Raw genomic sequence first — 21,523 nt, 5'->3', positions numbered from 1 at the left:
TTCACTCTCACTCACTTGTACTCTGCCTTCTTGAGTGGGAGAGAAAGAGTTGCAAGAATATTGTATGTCAAAAATTACATATAACCCACAACCCTCCTTATATGGGTCAAGCATGAAGTGTTTAAATGGTTGATTTTGTTAGCTGTGTGCTTTGATGTTCTCTGGTTCCTGCCCCCACACCTCAAACCTGAGACCAATAGGTCACTTTATATTCTAAGAAAAGGCTTTGAGATTTCATCACCCTAGAAGTGCATCACACATGCTATGTAAGTGATACACACTAGTCTTAAAATGGCTCGGAGTCACAGCACTAGGTAACATGAAGTTAAATATATTCCACTTTACTGACTGGTAAATATATTCCAGAGATGAGTGGTAAATAAAGATAAAGGCCAAATCCCTGCCTTATATGGGAACTAATAGGCCAGCGTAAAATTTTTATCACATATTAACATAGGCATCTTTCTCCCAAAAGCTTCTCATCTATGAACCACTCAGAGTAACTAGATGTTTTGTTTGAGGACCAGCAAAAGAAGCAGAGAAACAGTGTGAGAGAACCTATTGATACTAATGATACTAATGAGGCTGGTTGGCTCTCCCTTTCTCTCGTTAAAACAAGCATTTATGTGTGTGTTTGTGTGTGTGTGTGTATGTGTTATACATATATTTTTAAAGTAAAAGGAGCATTTCAATTTCGTAAGCATATTTTCTGTAAGTGCTGATGCTATTCTTATTAAATAAATTTAATAAGCGTGTGCTTGGAATCCCAGGCACACACTCAGGTTCATTCCCTGTCTCCTCAGGCAATTTCAACAATCCACACTACAGTTTCATTTTAACAGTACTCATTACTGGTATCATTTAATACATGAGGGTTTGCTCAAGTCAACATCAATCTTGCTGATCCTGCAAACACTTATTTTGTTGACACAACACAGTCTGAATCCATAGGTACTAAATGTAAAAAAAAAAAATTTAACTATTTATTCACCTGACATGTTACCAAGTACTAAGAACAACTCTGTCTGTCACTCAGTCCTGTCACAGAGACAGCACTGGATAGACATCAAGCGAAGGGCCTTTCATGGACCCCCACTCCCTTCAGTAACAGAGCCATCTCATCTGTCCCCATGCCACCCATACATACTGCATCTTCTCAAAGACATTTGACACCTTAAACACAACCACTGTGAAGGTGAAAATGTTTACCTGTGAGACATCTCGTGGGACACATCTGACTCATACTTCCTCATTAACAAATAGCCCTTTACCACAGGTAAATCTTAACTAACCAGAAGACAGAAAAGCTTTGCCCTCAGAAGGAACAATAAAAACCCATTCAGAATAAAATTTCTTCTTCAATTAAGTGTTAAATGTCTGGATGAGTCTAAGTTATGAAATAAAATATCTTTATATATCTCTTTACCTGATTGGAAAACCTCATGCTCACATTACGTTGATTCTGTAGTGGGACATAACGCTGAACAGGATCAATGTCTTTAGGACTAATTAATTCATCAGCTGAAAAAAAAAAAAGGAAATGACATGATCAAAAATGTATCTATAAAACACTGTAAACCAACTGGACCTAATAGATGTTTATAGAACACTCCATCCAACAAGAGCAGAATATACATCCTTCTCAATGCACATGTAATATCTTTCATATGCTAGGCCATAAAATAAGCATCAGTGAATTTAAAAGGATTTAAATCATACAAAGTATATACTTCAACCATAACAGAATGAAATACCAGAATTTAGAAATAGAATTCAAATAGAATTCTATTCAAATAGAATCAATTGAAATTGATTTCAACCACAATAGAAATCAATTAACAGGAAGAAGTTTTAGAAATTCACAAACATAATAAAATTAAACAACACACTCCTAAATAACCAATGGGTCAGAAAAGAAATGAAAAGGGAAATTAGAAAATACTTTCTAATGTACTTTCTGATGAGATGATTGAAAAAGAAGACACAACATACCAAAACTTAGGGGATTTAGGTAAAGCAATGCTCAGAGGGAAATTGACAACTGTAATTGCTACATTAAAACAGAAAATTCTTGGGACTTCCCTGGTGGCGCAGTGGTTAAGAATCTGCCTGCCAATGCAGGGGACATGGGTTTGATCCCCAGTCTGGGAAGATCCTACATGACACTGAGCAACTAAGCGCATGTGCCACAACTACTGAGCCCGCGTGCCATAACTACTGAAGCCTGCGTGCCTAGAGCCCACACTCCGCAACAAGAGAAGCCACTGCAATGAGAAGCCCACGCACTGCAACGAAGACCCAACGAAGCCATAAATAAATGAATTAATTAATTAAAAAATAAAACAAAATTCTCCAGTCTATAATCTATATTCCACATTAAGAAAGCAGATGAAAAAGAGCTAACTAAATCAAAAGCAATCAAGAGGAAGGAAATTAAGAGTGGAAATTAATGAAATAGAGTATAGAAAAACAATACAGAATATAAATGAAACCAAGTAGATTCTTGAAAAACTCAAAAGTTGACAAACCTTTAGCTAGCCTGACCAAAAAATAAAGAAAGAAGACTCAAATTACTAAATCAGGAATGAAACTAGGAACATTACTAGCAACCTTAAGGATTACAAGAGAATACTCTGAAAAAATGTATGCCAACAATTTAGATAACCTAGATGATATGGGAAAATTCCTAGAAATACATACATTACCAAAACTGACTCAAAGAGGAACAGAAAATATGAACAGATGTGTAACAAGTAGTGACTGAAACTTTCCACACAAAAAATGTTCAGGACCATGGGACTTCATTGATGAATTCTACCAAACAGTTAAAGAAGAATTAAAACCAATCTTTCACAAAAATTTTCCAAAAAATAATAGAGGGACACTTCTCAACTCATTCTAACAGGCCAGTATTACCTTAATACCAAAATCAAAGACACCGCAAGGGAAGAAAATCACAAATCAAAATCTTTTCTGAATATAGACACAAAACTACTCAACAAAAATACTAGCAAACTAAATCCAGTAACATATAAAAATGATTACATACCATGACCAAAAGGGACTTACCCCACAAATGTAAGAATGGCTTAACCTCCCCAAATCAGTTACTGTAATACACCATATCAATTGAACAAAGGACATAAAAATTATGTGACCAGCTCAGTAGACACAGAAAACACTTGACAAAATTCAGCATCCTTTCATGATAAAAGGCAGTCAACAAATTAGGGATAGACAGGAACTTCCTCATCCTGAAAAAGGGAATCTATGAAAAACCCATGGCTAATGTCACACTCAATGATGGAATGCTATGCTCCAAAGATCAGGAGTCAAGACAATGATGTCTACTCTTGCCACTTCTATTCAACATTGTACTGGAGGTTCCAGTCAGAGAAATTTGGCAAGAAAAAGTAATAAAAGGCATCCAGATTGAAAGGAAGAAGCTACAGTAATTAAGACAACGTGGTGCTGGCATAAAGACAGAGATCAGTGGAACAGACTGATCCACTGATCAGTGCAGAAATAAACTGTTACATTATGGTCAACTGATTTTTGACAAGGGTGCCAAAACAATTCAACAGGGAAAAGAATAGTTTTTCCCCCACACAAAATACTGAGATAAGTGAATATACAAAGGCAAAAGAATGAAGCTGGACCTCTTCTTCACACCACCTACAAAAATAAATGCAAAACAGATTTAAAAAGTTAAATGTAATAGTTAAAAATATAAAACTGTTAGAAGAAAATATAAGAGTAAATCTTTGTGACTTCGTATTAGACAAAATTACATCAAAACATAAGTAACAAAAGAAAAAATGAGATAAATTGGACTTTGCCAAAGCGATAAGATTTTGTGTCTTAAAGGACACCATCAAGAAAGCAAAATGACAGCATGATGAATGGATAAATCAAAAGTGGTATAACCATACAATGGAACGTTATTTTGCCATAAAAAGGAACGAAGTGCAGGAATTCCCCGGCTTCCCAGTGGTTAGGACTCCACGCTTCCACTGCAGGGGGTGGTTAGGACTCCACGCTTCCACTGCAGGGGGCACAGGTTCGATCCTGATAGGGGAACTATGACTTCGAATGCTGCGTGGTGCAGACAAAAAAAAAAAAAAAAAGGGAACAAAGTGCTAATACATGGGTGAAACTTGAAGACAGGCTAAGTGAGTCATAAAGGCCATACATTATATGATTTGAGGTATATAAAATGTCCAGAATAGGTAAATCTATAAAATAGAAAGTAGATTAATGATTGTCTAGCGCTAAGGGGAAGGATGAAGTGATTAGGGGTACATGGGGAGTGACTGCTAAAGAGTATAGGGCTTTTTTTGGGGGGGGGATTGATGACAATATTCTAAAATTGATTGTGGTTATAGTTGCACAACTCTGTGAATATGCTAAAAAATATTGAACTGTAAACTTTAAGTAGGTGAAATGTATGTAATTTTACCTCAATAAAGTTGTTCTACAATAAAAATAATGTATTTGCAGTTTCAAGGAAGAAAACTAGCTCAGTGAGGGAAAACAGTGTTTCCTAACACTAAATTCTGAAAGAGATATCTGAGATGGAGCATTTTTTATGGGGCACCGACCAGAATGAGGGTAATGTCTTCAACTGCTGTTGTACTATAAGCATGGAAGCCCTTTTCACGTGGTAGTTCCTTGTTTATGATTTATTTACCTACTTTATAGCAAACACTGATTTTCTAAAAGTCTAAATTTTCTAAAGAAAAAAAATTACTGTAATAATTAACTATTTTCTAAGAACACAATGGGCAGTTCAGGCCTTGGGAAAGGAAACAGCATATTGAGTCTTTTTGCTCTAACATAAAAGTCACATAGTTTTGTTGTATAATTATTAACTAAGGCATACATAGAGCAAAATATTAAATTTCACCAATTACAAACTAGACTGAATTAGTGAAAGCCATATATTATAGAATATTTTTAAAGATTTACTGTTCTATTATGCTCATGTAATTCCAATTAACTGCCCACAAAATGTTGTTAAGCAGATATCCTACTGAGGCTCCTTTAATAAATAAATAAGACTTTGTTAGTAAAGGTGTTGTGTGGAATCTTAATAACATCCATAGAAGTTTGATGGTTCTTGGGGCAGGGGGGACAGTTATACAATAGTCAAGAGCAACTAAATGATTCAATCTTCTGAGACCTTATTCATTTTAACCAGTGAGTTGTTAACCAGATGACACACAGCTAGGTCAGAGTGCTAATTAATATGCAGTATCTCTTTTTCTAGCAGGAGATAAGTATGTGGTTTCGTAGTCTGCAATACACCTACTCATGTCCTCTACTGCCTTTTTAGAAGTGCAGCAGGCAAAAGAGAAACTGTTTCTTTGAATGCTCTTTCGTATTCAAAATGGTCATAAAACAGAGATGAAGGCATGACCTGGATTATTTCTATTCACTCTGGTCTTAACATAAGAAAATGCTATCTACACTCAAAATTTGTCTACATTCAATACATTTATTTTGGAGTAAGGAAGGTCCAATGTTTTGTTACTGACTGATATTGTTTTCAATCTTTGTTTTTTAAAGCTCAATCTGCTTATATAGAATATGGTCAATCCTGCATTCAACCCCAAGCTGTATATACAGCAAAAAGCAGGATGAAGAAGGTTTAGATCTCAAATCCCATATCCCAGGTACCAGTTTTCAGTCTCAGACTCACAGAAAAATTTCATCATGCTCATTTGTTTCCAAGTGTAGTATACAGAAACTTATGATTCTGATGTTAAAATTCTTGTCCTTAGATAGGTTAACCACTCCTCTGCCAAAATATGTTTTATTTAGCTGATTATCAACAAGGCTTCTTTGTATTCATGCTAATAAGATGGAAATAAAATTCTAACCAGAGATAACCTTACTAACTTGGCTTGATTCTAAGAAAACTACCTTATGTATGTTATTTTTTTCTTTTGGAAAATCTTAAAGCAAAACCTGCATAAATAATATCAACTCCTTATCAAAGAGCTGTCCCTTTAAAGAAAAAAATTTTCTACAGGTTCTTAAATTAGGATTAAGTATATATGGAGACACAGAAAATATAGTCAGGAAATGAGCAAACTGAAGACAGCATTAACTTAATTTTCTCTTCTTTGAATAGCTTCTGTCTGCTCTTATATATATCATTTGTGTAAAGTTTGAATTGGAAATCTGGACTTTGAAATATTCTTCCCTAATGGAATATAAAAAGGAACCAAAGATGATTATTCTTACAGCACAAACAAATTTAGCTTTTATGCAGTAATACTAAGAACAACAAAGACAATAACAGTATTTCACACAGTAAGCAGTTCTTTTAGTGCAGGTACAGTATTTACAGTCAGCTTGTTTCATAATCTGTTTGTCATAAAAGAATTCTGACTATTATGATAACCTTTTTGACGGAAATGCTAATAATATTAAAAAATTTAGCAAGGAATGGTATAGCAAGATGCATAATGCTTTTTTGTGTGCATTAAATTAACTTTCATTTCAATGTATCCAAAGATACTTCAGCTGAAGTTTTAGGAGAAGCTGAAAAACAATTCTTCAAAGAATTATGAATAGTGGCTCCATTATGCCTCCACCTCACTGAGTAAACTGCCAACATGTATTTACTGGAAAGAAGAAAACTTTGAGACACCTGATTCCTTATGGCAAGTGGTTTACTACAGGTATGACCAAGCATGATTGTTATACTAAATCACAACTGTATTCCATTTATAAAAGAGACTCAAAGTTTCCATAGCCTTCTGCTAGCACCCTATCTACTAAGCTGAATGCAGCCCAAAATGATCATAGTGGTACCCACACCTATTTGACTTTCTTCCCAGAAACATCCATCATCATTCAGTGCAATAGACATATTAATGTACTTTTCCATGCTAAGAAACTCCCCCAAGACCTCTTAACAGCATGAAACACCACCCAAATCCAAAAAGAATGTCAATGTCAACAAAGACATACTTATTTCTAAAGACTTGATAATAAGAAAAAAAACTGTTCCCGATCTTCTTCACTTACCCAGGAGTTTTGCAATGACATAAAGGGCTTGTCCCCAAAGAAACAGTTTTCCATCACGGCCACAGTTGCTAGGAAATCGCTTCTGACTACCAGGGTTTCTTTTTTCATATTCTACAAAATCAGCTGGCACAAAGTAGTACTTTGGTATGACAGGATAACCTATGGAGTTTAAAAATAAATATTTAAAATATAACAAATCAGTATCCTCCTCAAATTTTCCCTTCAAAAACTACAATGATGACAAAGCAGAAAGAGAGAAAGTTGTCCAATAGGATAGGAAAATTTGACTCTTTTCAGAAATTCCCAGTGAAAAATGTGGGAAAAGCTTCTTTACTTTAAAACTAATTTGACAGGATATGTTATATGCTAGCCAACAATGTGTACATAATCTCTTTTAACAACATTTAACACCTTTAAATGAATCAATAAATATATAGTATGCAAATATGTAGAGCCATAGAAGAAGCTATTTTTAATAGAATTAGTCTGTGGAAGCTTTACAAATGAGATACTGTGTAATCTTAAATGAAGAATTATAACCCTGAGCGATTGCTTAGAGCAAAGAAATCCCCATTTTAAACATTAAGGCCATTATCTACTATTCAACATCACTGAGGAGAAAAAAAAAAAATCCATATTCCCCCTGTGACCAACTCATTTAAAAATATTTCTTGGTAGAAACTAAAAATTATTTTAAGACTAGAATCTTTGTGGATGATGTAAAGGGAGAAAAACCAACATTCTAATACAGTGCTACAGAAGACTTTTTGTAATATCATCCCACACTGAACTTAATTTTTCTAATAATACTACACAGATTTCCCTAAAATTTGCTTCTTTCTTCACGCATCAATAAATAGTGATATTTGTGTCTAAAACCAGTGAAAAGGTCTATGATACACAGATAATAGTCTGAACATCACTCTTTCAACATAAAGAAGCCTAAAGTGTGATACACAGACTACCACCTCAATGCATCAATGATCTATCACTGAATACTAAAAGATCTGATTCAAGGGATTTTAAATATATTCATTACAACATTCATTACATTGTTTCTCACATTGGACAAGTGGTTATTTGGAGCATAAAGACAAAAAACTGGTTTTAAACATTAACATTTATTTGAAATTCAATGTTTATCCATAAACATTTTGCTACTTTAACATTACACAGACTTTAAAGGGTGAGCATACAGTATAAAGTATTTACTCTAAGATACTGTGGAAAACCCTAAAGAATATCATAAACTTCATGTGAGACAGGAATAGGGCCCACTGCTGTGATTGCCAGTTTGTGCATCATGTCTGTAAGACCACCCTCTTTTTTTTTTTTAATTAACACACCATAATTTTTAACTTTCAGATAAATAGGTCGTCAAAGCTGTTCACTCATGAGAATATTTTACTATTTTACTAATACTTCCAAACACCAAAGATATCTGGAACTTCTCCTCTGGAATTCTTTCAAGAATTAGTTTTCTAGTCATACGAAAAAACTCAGTTATGTTCCTTTATGGCCCTTGCTGGTGTTTAACTGAAACCAATATATTATTTATAAGTCTGGACCTTTTGACCATTTCTAAAATATTAAACCCATCCTCAAAGGATGACATTTTAGAACCATGGCAGACATTCAAATTAATGTGAAAAAAGCCCTGAAAACATCTCCAAAGAGGAGGTCAAAATATTCTTGGCAATGGTAGTACCCTTAGGCTAGGGCAGAGCCTCCCTAAGTGGCCCTCTGAAGGGGGCAGTACTCACCTGAACAAAACATTTCTGGTGACATGGATAAAAATTAGTCATTTTATATTATTGTCACATTACATCCAGTGAAGGAGTATTACAGTAGGTAATAGATGAAGAACCTCTGCCCACCTGGCAAACTACAGTGTAGTAACTATAGCCATGAACACTTAAAATTCATCTCCCTCTCTATCACCTTGCCTAATGAACTCCTTTCATAAAAATAAGTTTATTATAACAAATTAAGAGATTATTCTTTCTAATTTGTTTGCAGCCCCGTTCATTTTTTCATTTCAATATAAATTGTTCTGTTTAGAAAGGAAGTATTTATACATTTCAAAGGAACATTAAGGGAATGCTGGTAGAAAGAATTTCTTGAAAAAGCATTCCTGGGGGTGCTTCAAGATGGCACAGGACTAAGACATGGAGATCACCTTCCTCCTCACAAATACATCAAAAATACATCTACATGTGGAACAACTCCTACAGAACACCTACTGAACGCTGGCAGAAGACCTCAGACTTCCACAAAGACAAGAAACTCCCCATGTACCTGGGTAGGGCAAAAGAAAAAAGCAAAAACAGAGACAAAAGAATAGGGATGGAACCTGCACCTCAGGGAAGGAGCTGTGAAGGAGGAAGTTTCCACACACTAGGAAGCCCCTTCACTGGTGGAGACAGAGGTGGTGGGGGTGGGAAGCCACGGAGAAGAGTGCAACAACAGGGGTGCAGAGGGCAAAGCAGAGAGATTCCCGCACAGAGGATAGGTGCCGACCAGCACTAACCAACCTGAGAAGCTTGTGTGCTCACCCCCCTGGGGAGGGTGGGCGTTGGGAGCTGAGGCTCTGGCTTCAGAGGTCAGATACCAGAGAAAGGACTGGGGTTGGCTGTGTGAACACAGCCTGAGGGGGCTAGTGCATCACAGCTAGACGAGAAGGAGTATGGGAAAAAGTCTGGAACTGCCTAAGGGTGCGTGAGGAGAGAGAATTCAGAGCACCACCTAAACAAGCTTCAGAGACGGGTGCAAGCTGTGACTATCAGCGCAGACACCAGAGATGGGCATGAAAAGCTAACACTGCTACTGCTGCCACCAAGAAGCCTGTGTGCAAGCAGGTCACTATCCACACCTCCCCCCACCGGGAACCCGTGCAGCCTGCCACTGCCAGGATCCCATGATCCAGGGACAACATCCCCGGGTGAACACATGGCGCACCCCAGGCTGTTGCAACATCCTGCTGGCCTCTGCCGCCGCAGGCTCACCCCACATTCCGTACCCCTCCCTCTCCTCAGCCTAAGTGAACCAGAGCCCCCTAATCAGCTGCTACTTTAACCCCCTCCTGTCTGGGAGGAGAAAAGATGCCCTCAGGCAACGTACATGCAGAGGTGGGACCAAAACCAAAGCTGAACCCCAGGAGCTGTGCGAACAAAGAAGTAAAAGGGAAATTTCTCCCTACAGCTTCAGGAGCAGCGGATTAAATGTCCACAGTCAACTTGATGAACCCTGCATCTGTGCAATACCTGAACAGACAACGAATCATCCCAAAATTCAGGTGGTACACTTTGGGAGCAACTGTACAATTAGGGTTTGCTGTCTGCAACTGACTTGTTTCTGATTTTTATGTTTACCTCAGTATAGTTTTTAGTGCTTCATATCATGGGTGGATTTGTTTATTGGTTTGGTCGCTCTCTTCCTTTTTTTTTTTTTAATTACTGAAAAATATTTTTAAAATTTTATTTATTTATTTATTTTAATTTTCTTTCCTTTTTCTCGTGTTCTTCTGAGGCGTGTGGCTGACAGGATCTTGGTGCTCCGGCCTGGTGTCAGGCCTGAGCCTCTGAGGTGGGAGAACTGAGTTCAGGACATTGGACCACCAGAGACCACCTGACCCCACGTAATATCAATCGGCAAGAGCTCTCCCAGAGATCACCATCTCAAATGCTAAGACCCAGCTCAACTAACAGCCAGCAAGCTCCAGTGCTGGACACCCCATGCCAAACTAGCAAGACAGGAACACAACACCACCCACTAGCAGAGAGGCTGCCTAAAACCATACTAAGTTCACAGACACCCCAAAACACACCACCGAATGTGGCCCTGCCCACCAGAAACACAAGATCCAGCCCCACCCACCAGAACACAAGAACCAGTCCCCTTCACCAGGAAGCCTACACAAGCCCCTGAACCAACCTTACCCACTGGGGGCAGACACCAAAAACAAAGGGAACTAAAAACCGGCAGCCTGCAAAAAGCAGACCCCAAACACAGTAAGTTAAACAAAATAAGAAGACAGAGAAATATGCAGCAGATAAAGGAACAAGGCAAAAAAACACCAGACCAAACAAATGAAGAGGAAATAGGCATTCTACCTGAAAAAGATTTCAGAGTAATGATAGTGAAGATGATCCAAAATCTTGGAAATAGAATGGAGAAAATACAAGAAACGTTTAACAAGGACCTACAAGAACTAAAGAGCAAATAAACAATGATGAACAGCACAATAAATTAAATTAAAAATTCTCTAGAAGGAATCCATAGCAGAAAAACTGAGGCAGAAGAACAGATAAGAGACCTGGGAAGATAAAACAGTGGAAATAACTACTGCAGAGCAGAATAAAGAAAAAGCAAAGAAAAGAATTGAGGACAGTCTGAGAGACCTCTGGGACAACATTAAATACACCAACATTCAAATTATAAGGGTCCCAGAAAAAGAAGAGAAAAAGAAAGGGACTGAGAAAATATTTGAAGAGATTATAGTTGAAAACTTCCCTGATATGGGAAAGGAAATAGTCAATCAAGTACAGGAAGCACAGAGAGTCCCATACAGAATAAATCCAAGGAGAAACACGCCAAAACATATTAATCAAACTATCAAAAATTAACTACAAAGAAAAAATATTAAAAGCAGCAAGGGAAAAGCAACAAATAACACACAAGGGACTCCCTATAAGGTTAACAGCTGATCTTTCAGCAGAAACTCTGCAAGCCAGAAGGGACTGGCAGGACATATTTAAAGTGATGAAAGGGAAAAACCTACAACCAAGATTATTCTACCCAACAAGGATGTCATTCAGATTCGATGGAGAAATTAAAACCTTCAAACACAAGCAAAAGCTAAGAGAATTCAGCACCACCTAACCAGCTTTACAACAAAGGCTAAAGGAACTTCTCTAGGCAGGAAACACAAGAGAAGGAAAATACCTACAGTAACAAACCCCAAACAATTAAGAAAATGGGAATAGGAACATACATATCGATAATTACCTTAAATGTAAATGGATTAAATGCTCCAACCAAAAGACACAGACTGCCTGAAAGGATACAAAAACAAGACCCGTATATATGCTTCTAAAAGAGACCCACTTCAGACCTAGGGACACATACAGACTGAAAGTGAGGGGATGGAAAAAGATATTCCATGCAAATGGAAACCAAAAGAAAGCTGGAGTAGCAATTCTCATATCAGACAAAATAGACTTTAAAATAAAGAATGTTGCAAGAGACAAAGAAGGACACTACATAATAATCAAGGGATCAATCCAAGAAGATATAACAATTGTAAATATTTACGCACCCAACACAGGAGCACCTCAATACATAAGGCAAATGCTAACAGCCGTAAAAGGGGAAATAGACAAGAACACAATCATTGTAGGGGACTTTAACACCCCACTTTCACCAATGGACAGATCATTCAAAATGCAAATAAATAAGGAAAAACAAGCTTTAAATGATACATTAAGCAAGATGGACTTAATTGATATTTATAGGACATTCCATCCAAAAACAACAGAAAACACTTTCTTCTCAAGTGCTCATGGAACATTCTCCAGGATAGATCATATCTTGGGTCACAAATCAAGCCTTGGTAAATGTTAAAAAATTGAAATCATATCAGCAATCTTTTCCGACCACAACATTATGAGACTACATATCAATTAAAGGAAAAAATTTGTAAAAAAAAAAATAACACATGGAGACTAAACAATACACTACTAAATAACCAAGAGATCACTGAAGAAATCAAAGAGGAAATCAAAAAATACCTATAAACAAATGACAATTAAAACACTATGACCCAAAACACACGGGAAGCAGCAAAAGCAATTCTAAGAGGGAAGTTTATAGAAATACAATCCTACCTCAAGAAACAAGAAACATCTCAAATAAGCAACCTAAGCTTACACCAAAGAAATTAGAGGAAGAAGAACCAAAAACCCCAAAGTTAGCAGAAAGAAAGAAATCATAAAGATCAGATCAGAAATAAATGCAAAACAAATGAAGGAACGATAGCAAAGATCAATAAAACTAAAAGCTGGTTCTTTGAGACGATAAACAAAATTGATAAACCATTAGCTAGACTCATCAAGAAAAAAAGGGAGAAGACTCAAATCAACAGAATTAGAAATGAAAAAGGAGAAGTAACATCAGACACTGCAGAATAACAAAGGATCATGAGAGATAACTATAACAAACTATATGCCAATAAAATGGACAACTTGGAAGAAATGGACAAACTCTTAGAAAAGCACAACCTTCCAAGGCTGAACCAGGAAGAAATAGAAAATATAAACAGACCAATCACAATCACTGAAAGTGAGACTGTGATTAAAAATATTCCAACAAACAAAAGCCCAGGACCAGATGGCTTCACAGGCGAATTCTATCAAATATTTAGAAAAGAGCTAACACCTTTCCTTCTCAAACTCTTCCAAAATATAGCAGAGGGAGGGTACTCTGAAATTCATTCTACAAGGCCACCATCACCCTGATACCAAAGCGAGACAAAGCTGTCACAAAAAAAGAAAACTACAGGCCAATATCACTGATGAACATAGATGCAAAAATCCTCAACAAAATACTAGCAAACAGAATCCAACAGCACATTAAAAGGATCATACACCATGATCAAGTGGGGTTTATTCCAGGAATGCAAGAATTCTTCAATATACGCAAATCTATCAATGTGATAAACCATATTAACAAATTGAAGGAGAAAAACCATATGATCATCTCAATAGATGCAGAAACAGCTTTCAACAAAATTCAACACCCATTTACGAGAAAAACCCTCCAGAAAGTGGGCACAGAGGGAACCTACCTCAACATAATAAAGGCCATATATGACAAACATACAGCCTGCATCGTTCTCAGTGGTGAAAAACTGAAACCATTGCCTCTAAGATCAGGAACAAGACAAGGTTGCCCACTCTCACCACTATTATTCAAAATAGTTTTTAAAGTTTTAGCCACAGCAAAACTTCCAGAGAAGAAAAAGAAATAAAAGGAATCCAAATCAGAAAAGAAGAAGTAAAGCTGTCACTGTTTGCAGATGACATGATACTATACATAGAGAATCTAAAGATGCTACCAGAAAACTACTAGAGCTAATCAATGAATTTGGTAAAGTAGCAGGATACAAAATTAATGCACAGAAATCTCTGGCATGCCTATACAATAGTGATGAAAAATCTGAAAGAGAAAGTAAGGAAACATTCCCATTTACCGTCACAACTAAAAGAATAAAATACCTAGGTATAAACTTATTGAAGGAGGCAAAACACCTGTATGCAGAAAACTAGAAGACACTGATGAAAGAAATTAAAGATGATACAAATAGATGGAGAGATATACCATGTTCTTGGATTGGAAGAATCAACACTGTGAAAATGACTATACTACCCAAAGCAATCTACAGATTCAATGCAATCCCTATCAAACTACCAATGGCATTTTTCACAGAACTAGAACATAAAATTTCACAATTTGTATGGAAACACAAAAGACCCCAAATAGCCATAGCAATCTTGAGAAAGAAAAACAGAGCTGGAGGAATCAGGCTGCCTGACTTCAGACTACTACAAAGCTACAGTAATCAAGACAGCATGGTAATGGCACAAAAACGGAAATATAGATCAATGGAACAGAAAAGAAAGCCCAGAGATAAACCCACGCACATATGGTCACCTTATCTTTGATAAAGGAGGCAAGAATATACAATGGAGAAAAGACAGCCTCTTCAATGAGTGGTGCCGGGAAAACTGGACAGCTACATGTAAAAGAATGAAATTAGAACACTCCCTAATACCATACACAAAAATAAGCTCAAAATGGATCAAAGACCTAAATGTAAGGCAGACACTTAGAGGAAAACTCTTAGAGGAAAACATAGGAAGAACACTCTTTGACATAAATCACAGCAAGATGCCTTTTAACCCACCTCCTAGAAAAATGGAAATAAAAACAAAAACGAACAAATGGGACCTAGTGAAACGTAAAATCTTTGGCACAGCAAAGGAAACCATAAACAAGACGAAAAGAGAACCCTCAGAATGGGAGAAAATATTTGCAAACTAAGAAACTGACAAAGGATTAATATCCAAAATATACAAGCAGCTCATGCAGCTTACTATCAAAAAACAAACAACCCAAATTAAAAATGGGCAGAAGACCTAAATAGACATTTCTCCAAAGAAGATATACAGATTGCCAACAAACACATGAAAGAATGCTCAGCATCAGTAGTCATTAGAGAAATGCAAATCAAAACTACAATGAGTTATGACCTCACACCAGTGAGAATGGCCATTGTCAAAAAATCTACAAATAATAAATGCTGGAGAGGGTGTGGAGAAAAGGGAATCTTCTTGCACTGTTGGTGGGAATATAAATTGATACAGCCACTATGGAAAACAGTATGGAGGTTCCTTAGAAAATCTAAAAATAGAACTACCCTATGACCCAGCAATCCCACTACTGGCATATACCCTGAGAAAACTATAGTTCAAAAAGAATCATGTACCACAGTTTTCACTGAAGCACTGTTTACAATAGCCAGGACATGGAAGCAACCTAAGTGTCCATCGACAGGTGAATGGATAAAGAAGATGTGGCACATAGGTACAGTGGACTATTACTCAGCCATAAAAAGAAATGAAATTGAGTTATTTGTAGTGAGGTGGAAGGACCAAGAGTCTGTCATACAGAGTGAAGTAAGTGAGAAAAAGAAAAACAAATACGGTATGCTAACACATATATATGGAGTGTAAAAAAGAAAAAAAAGGTTCTTATCAACCTAAGGGCAGGACAGGAATAAAGATGCAGATGTAGAGAATGGACTTGAGGACATGGGGACGGGGAAGGGTAGGATGGGACGAAGTGAGAGACTTGCATTTACATATATACACTACCAAATGTAAAATAGATAGCTAGTGGGAAGCAGCCGCATAGCACAGGGAGATCAGCTCTGTGCTTTGTGACCACCTAGAGGGGTGGGATAGTGAGGGTGGGAGGGAGACGTAAGAGGGAGGGTATATGGGGATATATGTATACGTATAGCTGATTCAGTTTCTTATATAGCAGAAACTAACACAATTTTGTAAAGCAATTACATTCCAATAAAGATTTAAAAAAAAAAAAAAGGAAAAGCATTCCAACTACACCTTCTGTTGTCTGATGAAGTACTGGAGTCAGAAGATCCTGATATTCTTTTACTTGCTTGGGATTGCCTCTAAAAACACCTAAAATGTAAAATATAAAATCCAATAGCATTTGAGCTCAATAAACACAACAGAAATTTTACCTTAGAAAAAAATTTACCCAATTGTAATTATTCTGGTATTTTTCTATGTAAATAATAAACATAAAATGGAAAAGGTTATGCAAATAAATGCATATGATAGTTTTCCAGGAAATTGATTTGAGAAATGTTAGCAATTAGAATTGAAAACTGACTTTTAATTGAAATTTCTCTATGCTTAAGTATAAATAATACAGACATTCACAATGTCACAAATTACAGTATTCATAAAAATTCTTCTTTGTAAATATGAAAATATATTTGTATCATTTTAAAAATACTTCAAAGTATTTTTAAAATTCTTTAAATGATGTAACATTAAGTCAGAAAGCAGAAAAGTAGCACATAAAAATGCAGAGTAGTTAACATCAATTAGTGCAGTCTATTTTGCTAGCTGAAAGGAGTCATATTTTATTTCTTTTCTTCTTTAAACTAGTTATATCCTACAGTTTAAATTTCAGGAGAAAAGTTCACTCACCATCAATCATCATGTAAAGGAAAAATATAGGAAATTCGCATTCAATGCCATCAAATAGCTAAAACAGAAAATAAAATATATAAAAAGTTCATCAACAATAATTTAGAACTGTATGTTAATTATATTAATTAGAACACTTACATCATTAGAATATACATACATAAAAATTTATTTATTGTAATAACAAAAGTGGACTGATTTTTTTTTTTTTTTTTGCGGTACGCGGGCCTCTCACTGTCGTGGCCTCTCCCGCTGCGGAGCACAGGCTCCGGACACGCAGGCCCAGCAGCCATGGCTCATGGGCCTAGCCGCTCCGAGGCATGTGGGATCCTCCCAGACCAGGGCATGAACCCGTGTCCCCTGCATCGGCAGGCGGACTCTCAACCACTGCGCCACCAGGGAAGCCCTCATCATTCTTATTATTCAAAAGCTCATTCATTTAATCCATCACAGAGTAGTCATTCATTCAATAAATATTTCCTAAGTATTTAGTAATGCCTGGCATCAGCTAGACAGAGGGCTATGAAGACAAAAAGATAGAGAACCTGCTGTAGTGGGGAGACAGGCATGTAAATAAACAATTGCAGTATGTTACAAAATGTCTATACATTGTATATATATCAAGAACCAAGGGCATGAAGCATCTGAGCCTGCCCAGGGCGTCTGGAAAGGGTTTATAGGAAAGGAGATGCTTCAACTAATGCTTGATGGATTTCTCTGGAGAGATAAGCTAAGGGAACTCCATACAGAGAAGACAACAGCACAAACTAGAAATGCATTAATGAACAAAGTACGTTAAAGAAACTCACAGCAATTCAGTATTCCTGGAACAAGCAAGGAAGAAGCAGTGAAAGCTGAAGTCTAACAGGTGGGTCAGGACAGCCAGATCAGGGAGGGCCTGAGAAGTCAGGCTGAGAGACAAAAACTTTGATCTGAAAGTGACAGGGTACCACTGAAGAGGATCAAATTTACTTGCTAGATGAACAGCTGGCAGTACTGAAGAGGGTTTTAGGATAAGAAATAAGGAGACCAACTGGAAGGCTGCTGGGAACAATCCAAAGAGAAAGGATGTTAACCTAAATCAATGTTTCTCAACTTCAGCACTATTGACATTTTGGGCCAAATAGTTCTTTGTTGTGGGGGTTGTCCTGTGCACTGTGGGACAGTTAGTAGCATCCCTGGATTCTACCTTCCAGATGCCAGTAGCACCCACCAAGGTGTAACAACAAAAAATTTCTTCAAATATTGTCAAATGTCCCCTGGGGAGCAAAATCATTCCCGGCTGTGGATCACTCGCCTAAACGAAGAAGTTAGTAGAGATGAAGGGACAGTTTTTAAGATTTAAAGGTAGTTAAATTTGCCAGACTTGGTGAGTGACAAAGAAGGCTGAGTGAGAGGGAAGAGCCTAGGATGAATCTCAGGTTTGGGGCTTGGACAGAAGGGTGGAAGGTGATCATAGGCAGACTGCAGCGCATTCTAGTGAGGATGTCCAAAAGGCAGCTGGATACGTGGTAGGGCACTCAGGGGTGGAAGTATGAGTTAGGGATAGAGATGTGGGATTAACAGTGATTGCTAGAGCTATGACTGCATGAATAGCATGAAAGAGAATAGGACTGAAGATGGATTCCAGGAGACAAGCAAAGGATAAAGGGAGGCAGAAGAAGAGGAACCTGCAAAGAAGACTAAGAAAGTGAGAGAACTAAGCAGAGACTTAGGAAGAGATTGAAGTCACAGAAAATGGAGGAGAACCTCCTGAGAGAGGACTTACTTAAGACACTCAAATGCCAATGAGCGGTCCAGTGAAATAAAGTTAGAAAGGCATCCACAATGATCCAGTGACATAAACTGACTGAAGCCAATACAGCTACTGGGAAGTGTTGGGGACAGGAGCCAGATTATAAGGTAAAGGAGTAAGTAGGAGGCAAACAAGGAGGCACAACTAGAACACACCATGCTCTTCAGAAGTGTGACAACAAAGAGAGAGGCAAGGGGAGGCAGATAGGGAGGGGTTTGGGGGTTTTTAAAGATAATTTTCAACCTATCCCATTAAAGCAAAGTCTTCAGCAATGTGGATGGATGCTTACTTTTTTGGGGGGTGTTACAGTTTTTTGGGCAGCTTAGAAACAGCTAGAATAAACCTAGATATAGGATATGTATGTATATTTGAAATGTAAAATCTTTAAAACCAAATATTTAGAGGAGTATATTTCAGAGGGAAGTGTCTAAGTGAAACAGAAAAAAGAACATTTGCTTAAAGATTGAAAATTCAATCACAAATAGATATTTTCTATTATATTAGACAAATGGTATATAGTAGGCAGGCAAAATACTGAAAGTTCAATAGAAAAATTACTCACCCAATGACTCAACATGGCCCGATGTGAGCAAATAGGCCTCAACAGCTAACACTTACCGAGTGCTTACTATGTGCCAAGCACTGTTCTAAGCACTTTTATATATATTAACTGATTTAATTCTCAAAAAAACCTCACTAATAGTAGGTACTAACATTATTTTATCAATGAAGAATATTAAACACAGAGAGCTTAATTAACTTGCCCAAGGTCTCACAGCTAATAAGTGGCAGAGCCAGAATTCAAACCCAAGAAGTCTGCCTCCTGAATCAGTACTTTTGAACATTCTATTATGCTATCTGACATGGGATATTTTTTGATACCTTAATTTCAGCTGGTCTGTAGTAGCGTCTTTTAGGATCTTCCAATGATGTTCTATACCCATCTCTCAAGAAACGCTTAAATCCATATTTTCCTTTTAATTTTCTAACCACTTTATCAAGTGTCTGGTTAAACAGAACTTCATCATCCAAGGCAAATGCAGGATAACTGATGCAGGGGAGCAGGGCAGCATCTGTGTTCTGGGGGCAATAAGAAAAAGAAGGGAAAGTAAGTGTCTGTAATCATATGATCAACACAGCCCAAAGAGAATCACAGAGATGCAAAGCCACTAAGGTTATTTAACTGACAATGAGACTGCTGTGCTCCAAGGGACAGACAGATGTTTATATGGCATGGTTTAGTGAACCGTACAGAGGAGATAAAACTTCATTCAATGATAAGGAGTATTTTCAAGGTTCAACACTGGACTCAAACTTTAGTACGTTATTTCAGTCATTGTGTAAAAATTTAACACCACTAATTAGTCATCACAACTAGTCTGTCATAACAATTTGTTTATAATAGTGAAAACCAGAAAACAACCTAAAGGTCCAACAATTAGCTGAGTAAATCAGCAGCCATTAAAATTTATATTATAGAAATGTTTACTAATATGGAAACATGTCCATTCAAAGAAACAGGTTATCAAGCATTATGAACAATATTCCTCCAGTTTCGTAAAATAAAAATATTATATGTGTACATAAAAATACATGGAAACATACAAACCCAAATGATGTCACCCTAAGATTATAACTGAATGGTGGAATAATGAGTGGATATATTTTTATTATTTGCTTATTTGTGGATTCTGCTTGTCTTTTATCATAATCTTGTATTACTTCTATAAAATAGTTATTTTAAAATAATTAAATTGTTCCATTTTGGGTGTTTTCTAAGAATAGAGCCACAAATAACCCCTCAAAAAATCTGCAATCAGGTATTACATAGTCATTTAAGAGATTATCAGACAAAAGAAAAGGGTGAATCAAATGAGAGAAAAGAAATAAGGAAAGCAGTTTTATTCAAAAGAAATTTAAATTATGAAAAATATTCTTCTACATTTCTAATACAGTAAGTCCCCTACATATGAACAAATTCTGTTCTGTGAGCACGTTTGTAAGTCCAATTTGTTTGTAAGTCCAACAAAGTTAGCCTAGGTACCTAACTAACACAATCCGCTATATAGTACTGTACTGTAATAGGTTGATAATACTTTTCACACAAATAATACATAAAAAACAAATGAACATGAAAAATAAAGAAAACATTTTTAATCTTACAGTATAGTACCTTGAAAAGTACAATAGTACAGTACAACAGCTGGCATACAGGGGCTGGCATCGAGTGAACAAGAAGAGTTACTGACTAGAGGAGGGAGAGGAGGTGGGAGATGGTAGAGCTAACGGATCCTCAGCAATAAGAGACCGAGGGCAAGCTGCAATTGCACTCACAGGTTCTGGTTCTTTGCTGGATTAAATTCTATTTACCCTCTTGAAAAAACGGTCCAGTGATATCTGGGTAGTAGCTCTTTTTTCTTGTCATAGATGACACGGTAGCAAGGGACTGCATTCTGAAAGACTGCTGCAACCTTCATGAACCATTCTACATTCGGGTCCTGTGCCTCAAAAACTAACAGTGCTTCCTCAAACAAAGAAAATCCCCTTGCCATTTCCTGTGTCGTGAATCTCTTCGGTTCTTCAGTTACTTATTCTTCCTCTTGTCACTCCACTCTCTCAATTATTTTCACTTTTGTTTCCATCATTATCGCTTGGCACTTTTTAGCAGTACCAACTACGTCACTGCTGCCTTTAAGCTTGCTTCCAGACACCCTGGGCTTGAAATAAAGACACTGTACTACTGTACTCTATACAGTACTGTACAGTAAAGTACACAGAAGCACAACCACTTGTTGAGGATGCACACACGTGACAATGTACGCCAGACACGTGAACTAAATTATGTGATTGGACCTGGGAACGCACATTCACATCTTTAAAAGTTCACAAC

The 21,523-nt window shown here is 37.0% G+C and overlaps 1 protein-coding gene across 5 annotated transcripts in view; it reads right to left on the bottom strand.

Moving 5' to 3' along the window:
- PHKB (phosphorylase kinase regulatory subunit beta) overlaps positions 1-21,523 on the bottom strand; it is a 197,822-nt gene that overhangs the window by 96,293 nt on the left and 80,006 nt on the right. For all 5 annotated transcript variants that reach the window (XM_030833057.3, XM_060289761.1, XM_030833056.3 and 2 more), the window contains 5 exons: positions 19,516-19,713; positions 16,839-16,896; positions 16,224-16,301; positions 7,039-7,197; positions 1,427-1,521 (listed from right to left, as the gene is read on the bottom strand). In XM_030833057.3, the coding sequence (XP_030688917.2) occupies positions 1,427-1,521; positions 7,039-7,197; positions 16,224-16,301; positions 16,839-16,896; positions 19,516-19,713 (588 nt within the window). The remainder of the gene's footprint in view (positions 1-1,426; positions 1,522-7,038; positions 7,198-16,223; positions 16,302-16,838; positions 16,897-19,515; positions 19,714-21,523) is intronic.

The sequence above is a fragment of the Globicephala melas genome, chromosome 19 (genome assembly GCF_963455315.2).
Source record: "Globicephala melas chromosome 19, mGloMel1.2, whole genome shotgun sequence".
Classification (NCBI taxonomy): Eukaryota; Metazoa; Chordata; class Mammalia; order Artiodactyla; family Delphinidae; genus Globicephala; species Globicephala melas.
This window is presented reverse-complemented; position numbering and strand designations above follow the sequence as displayed.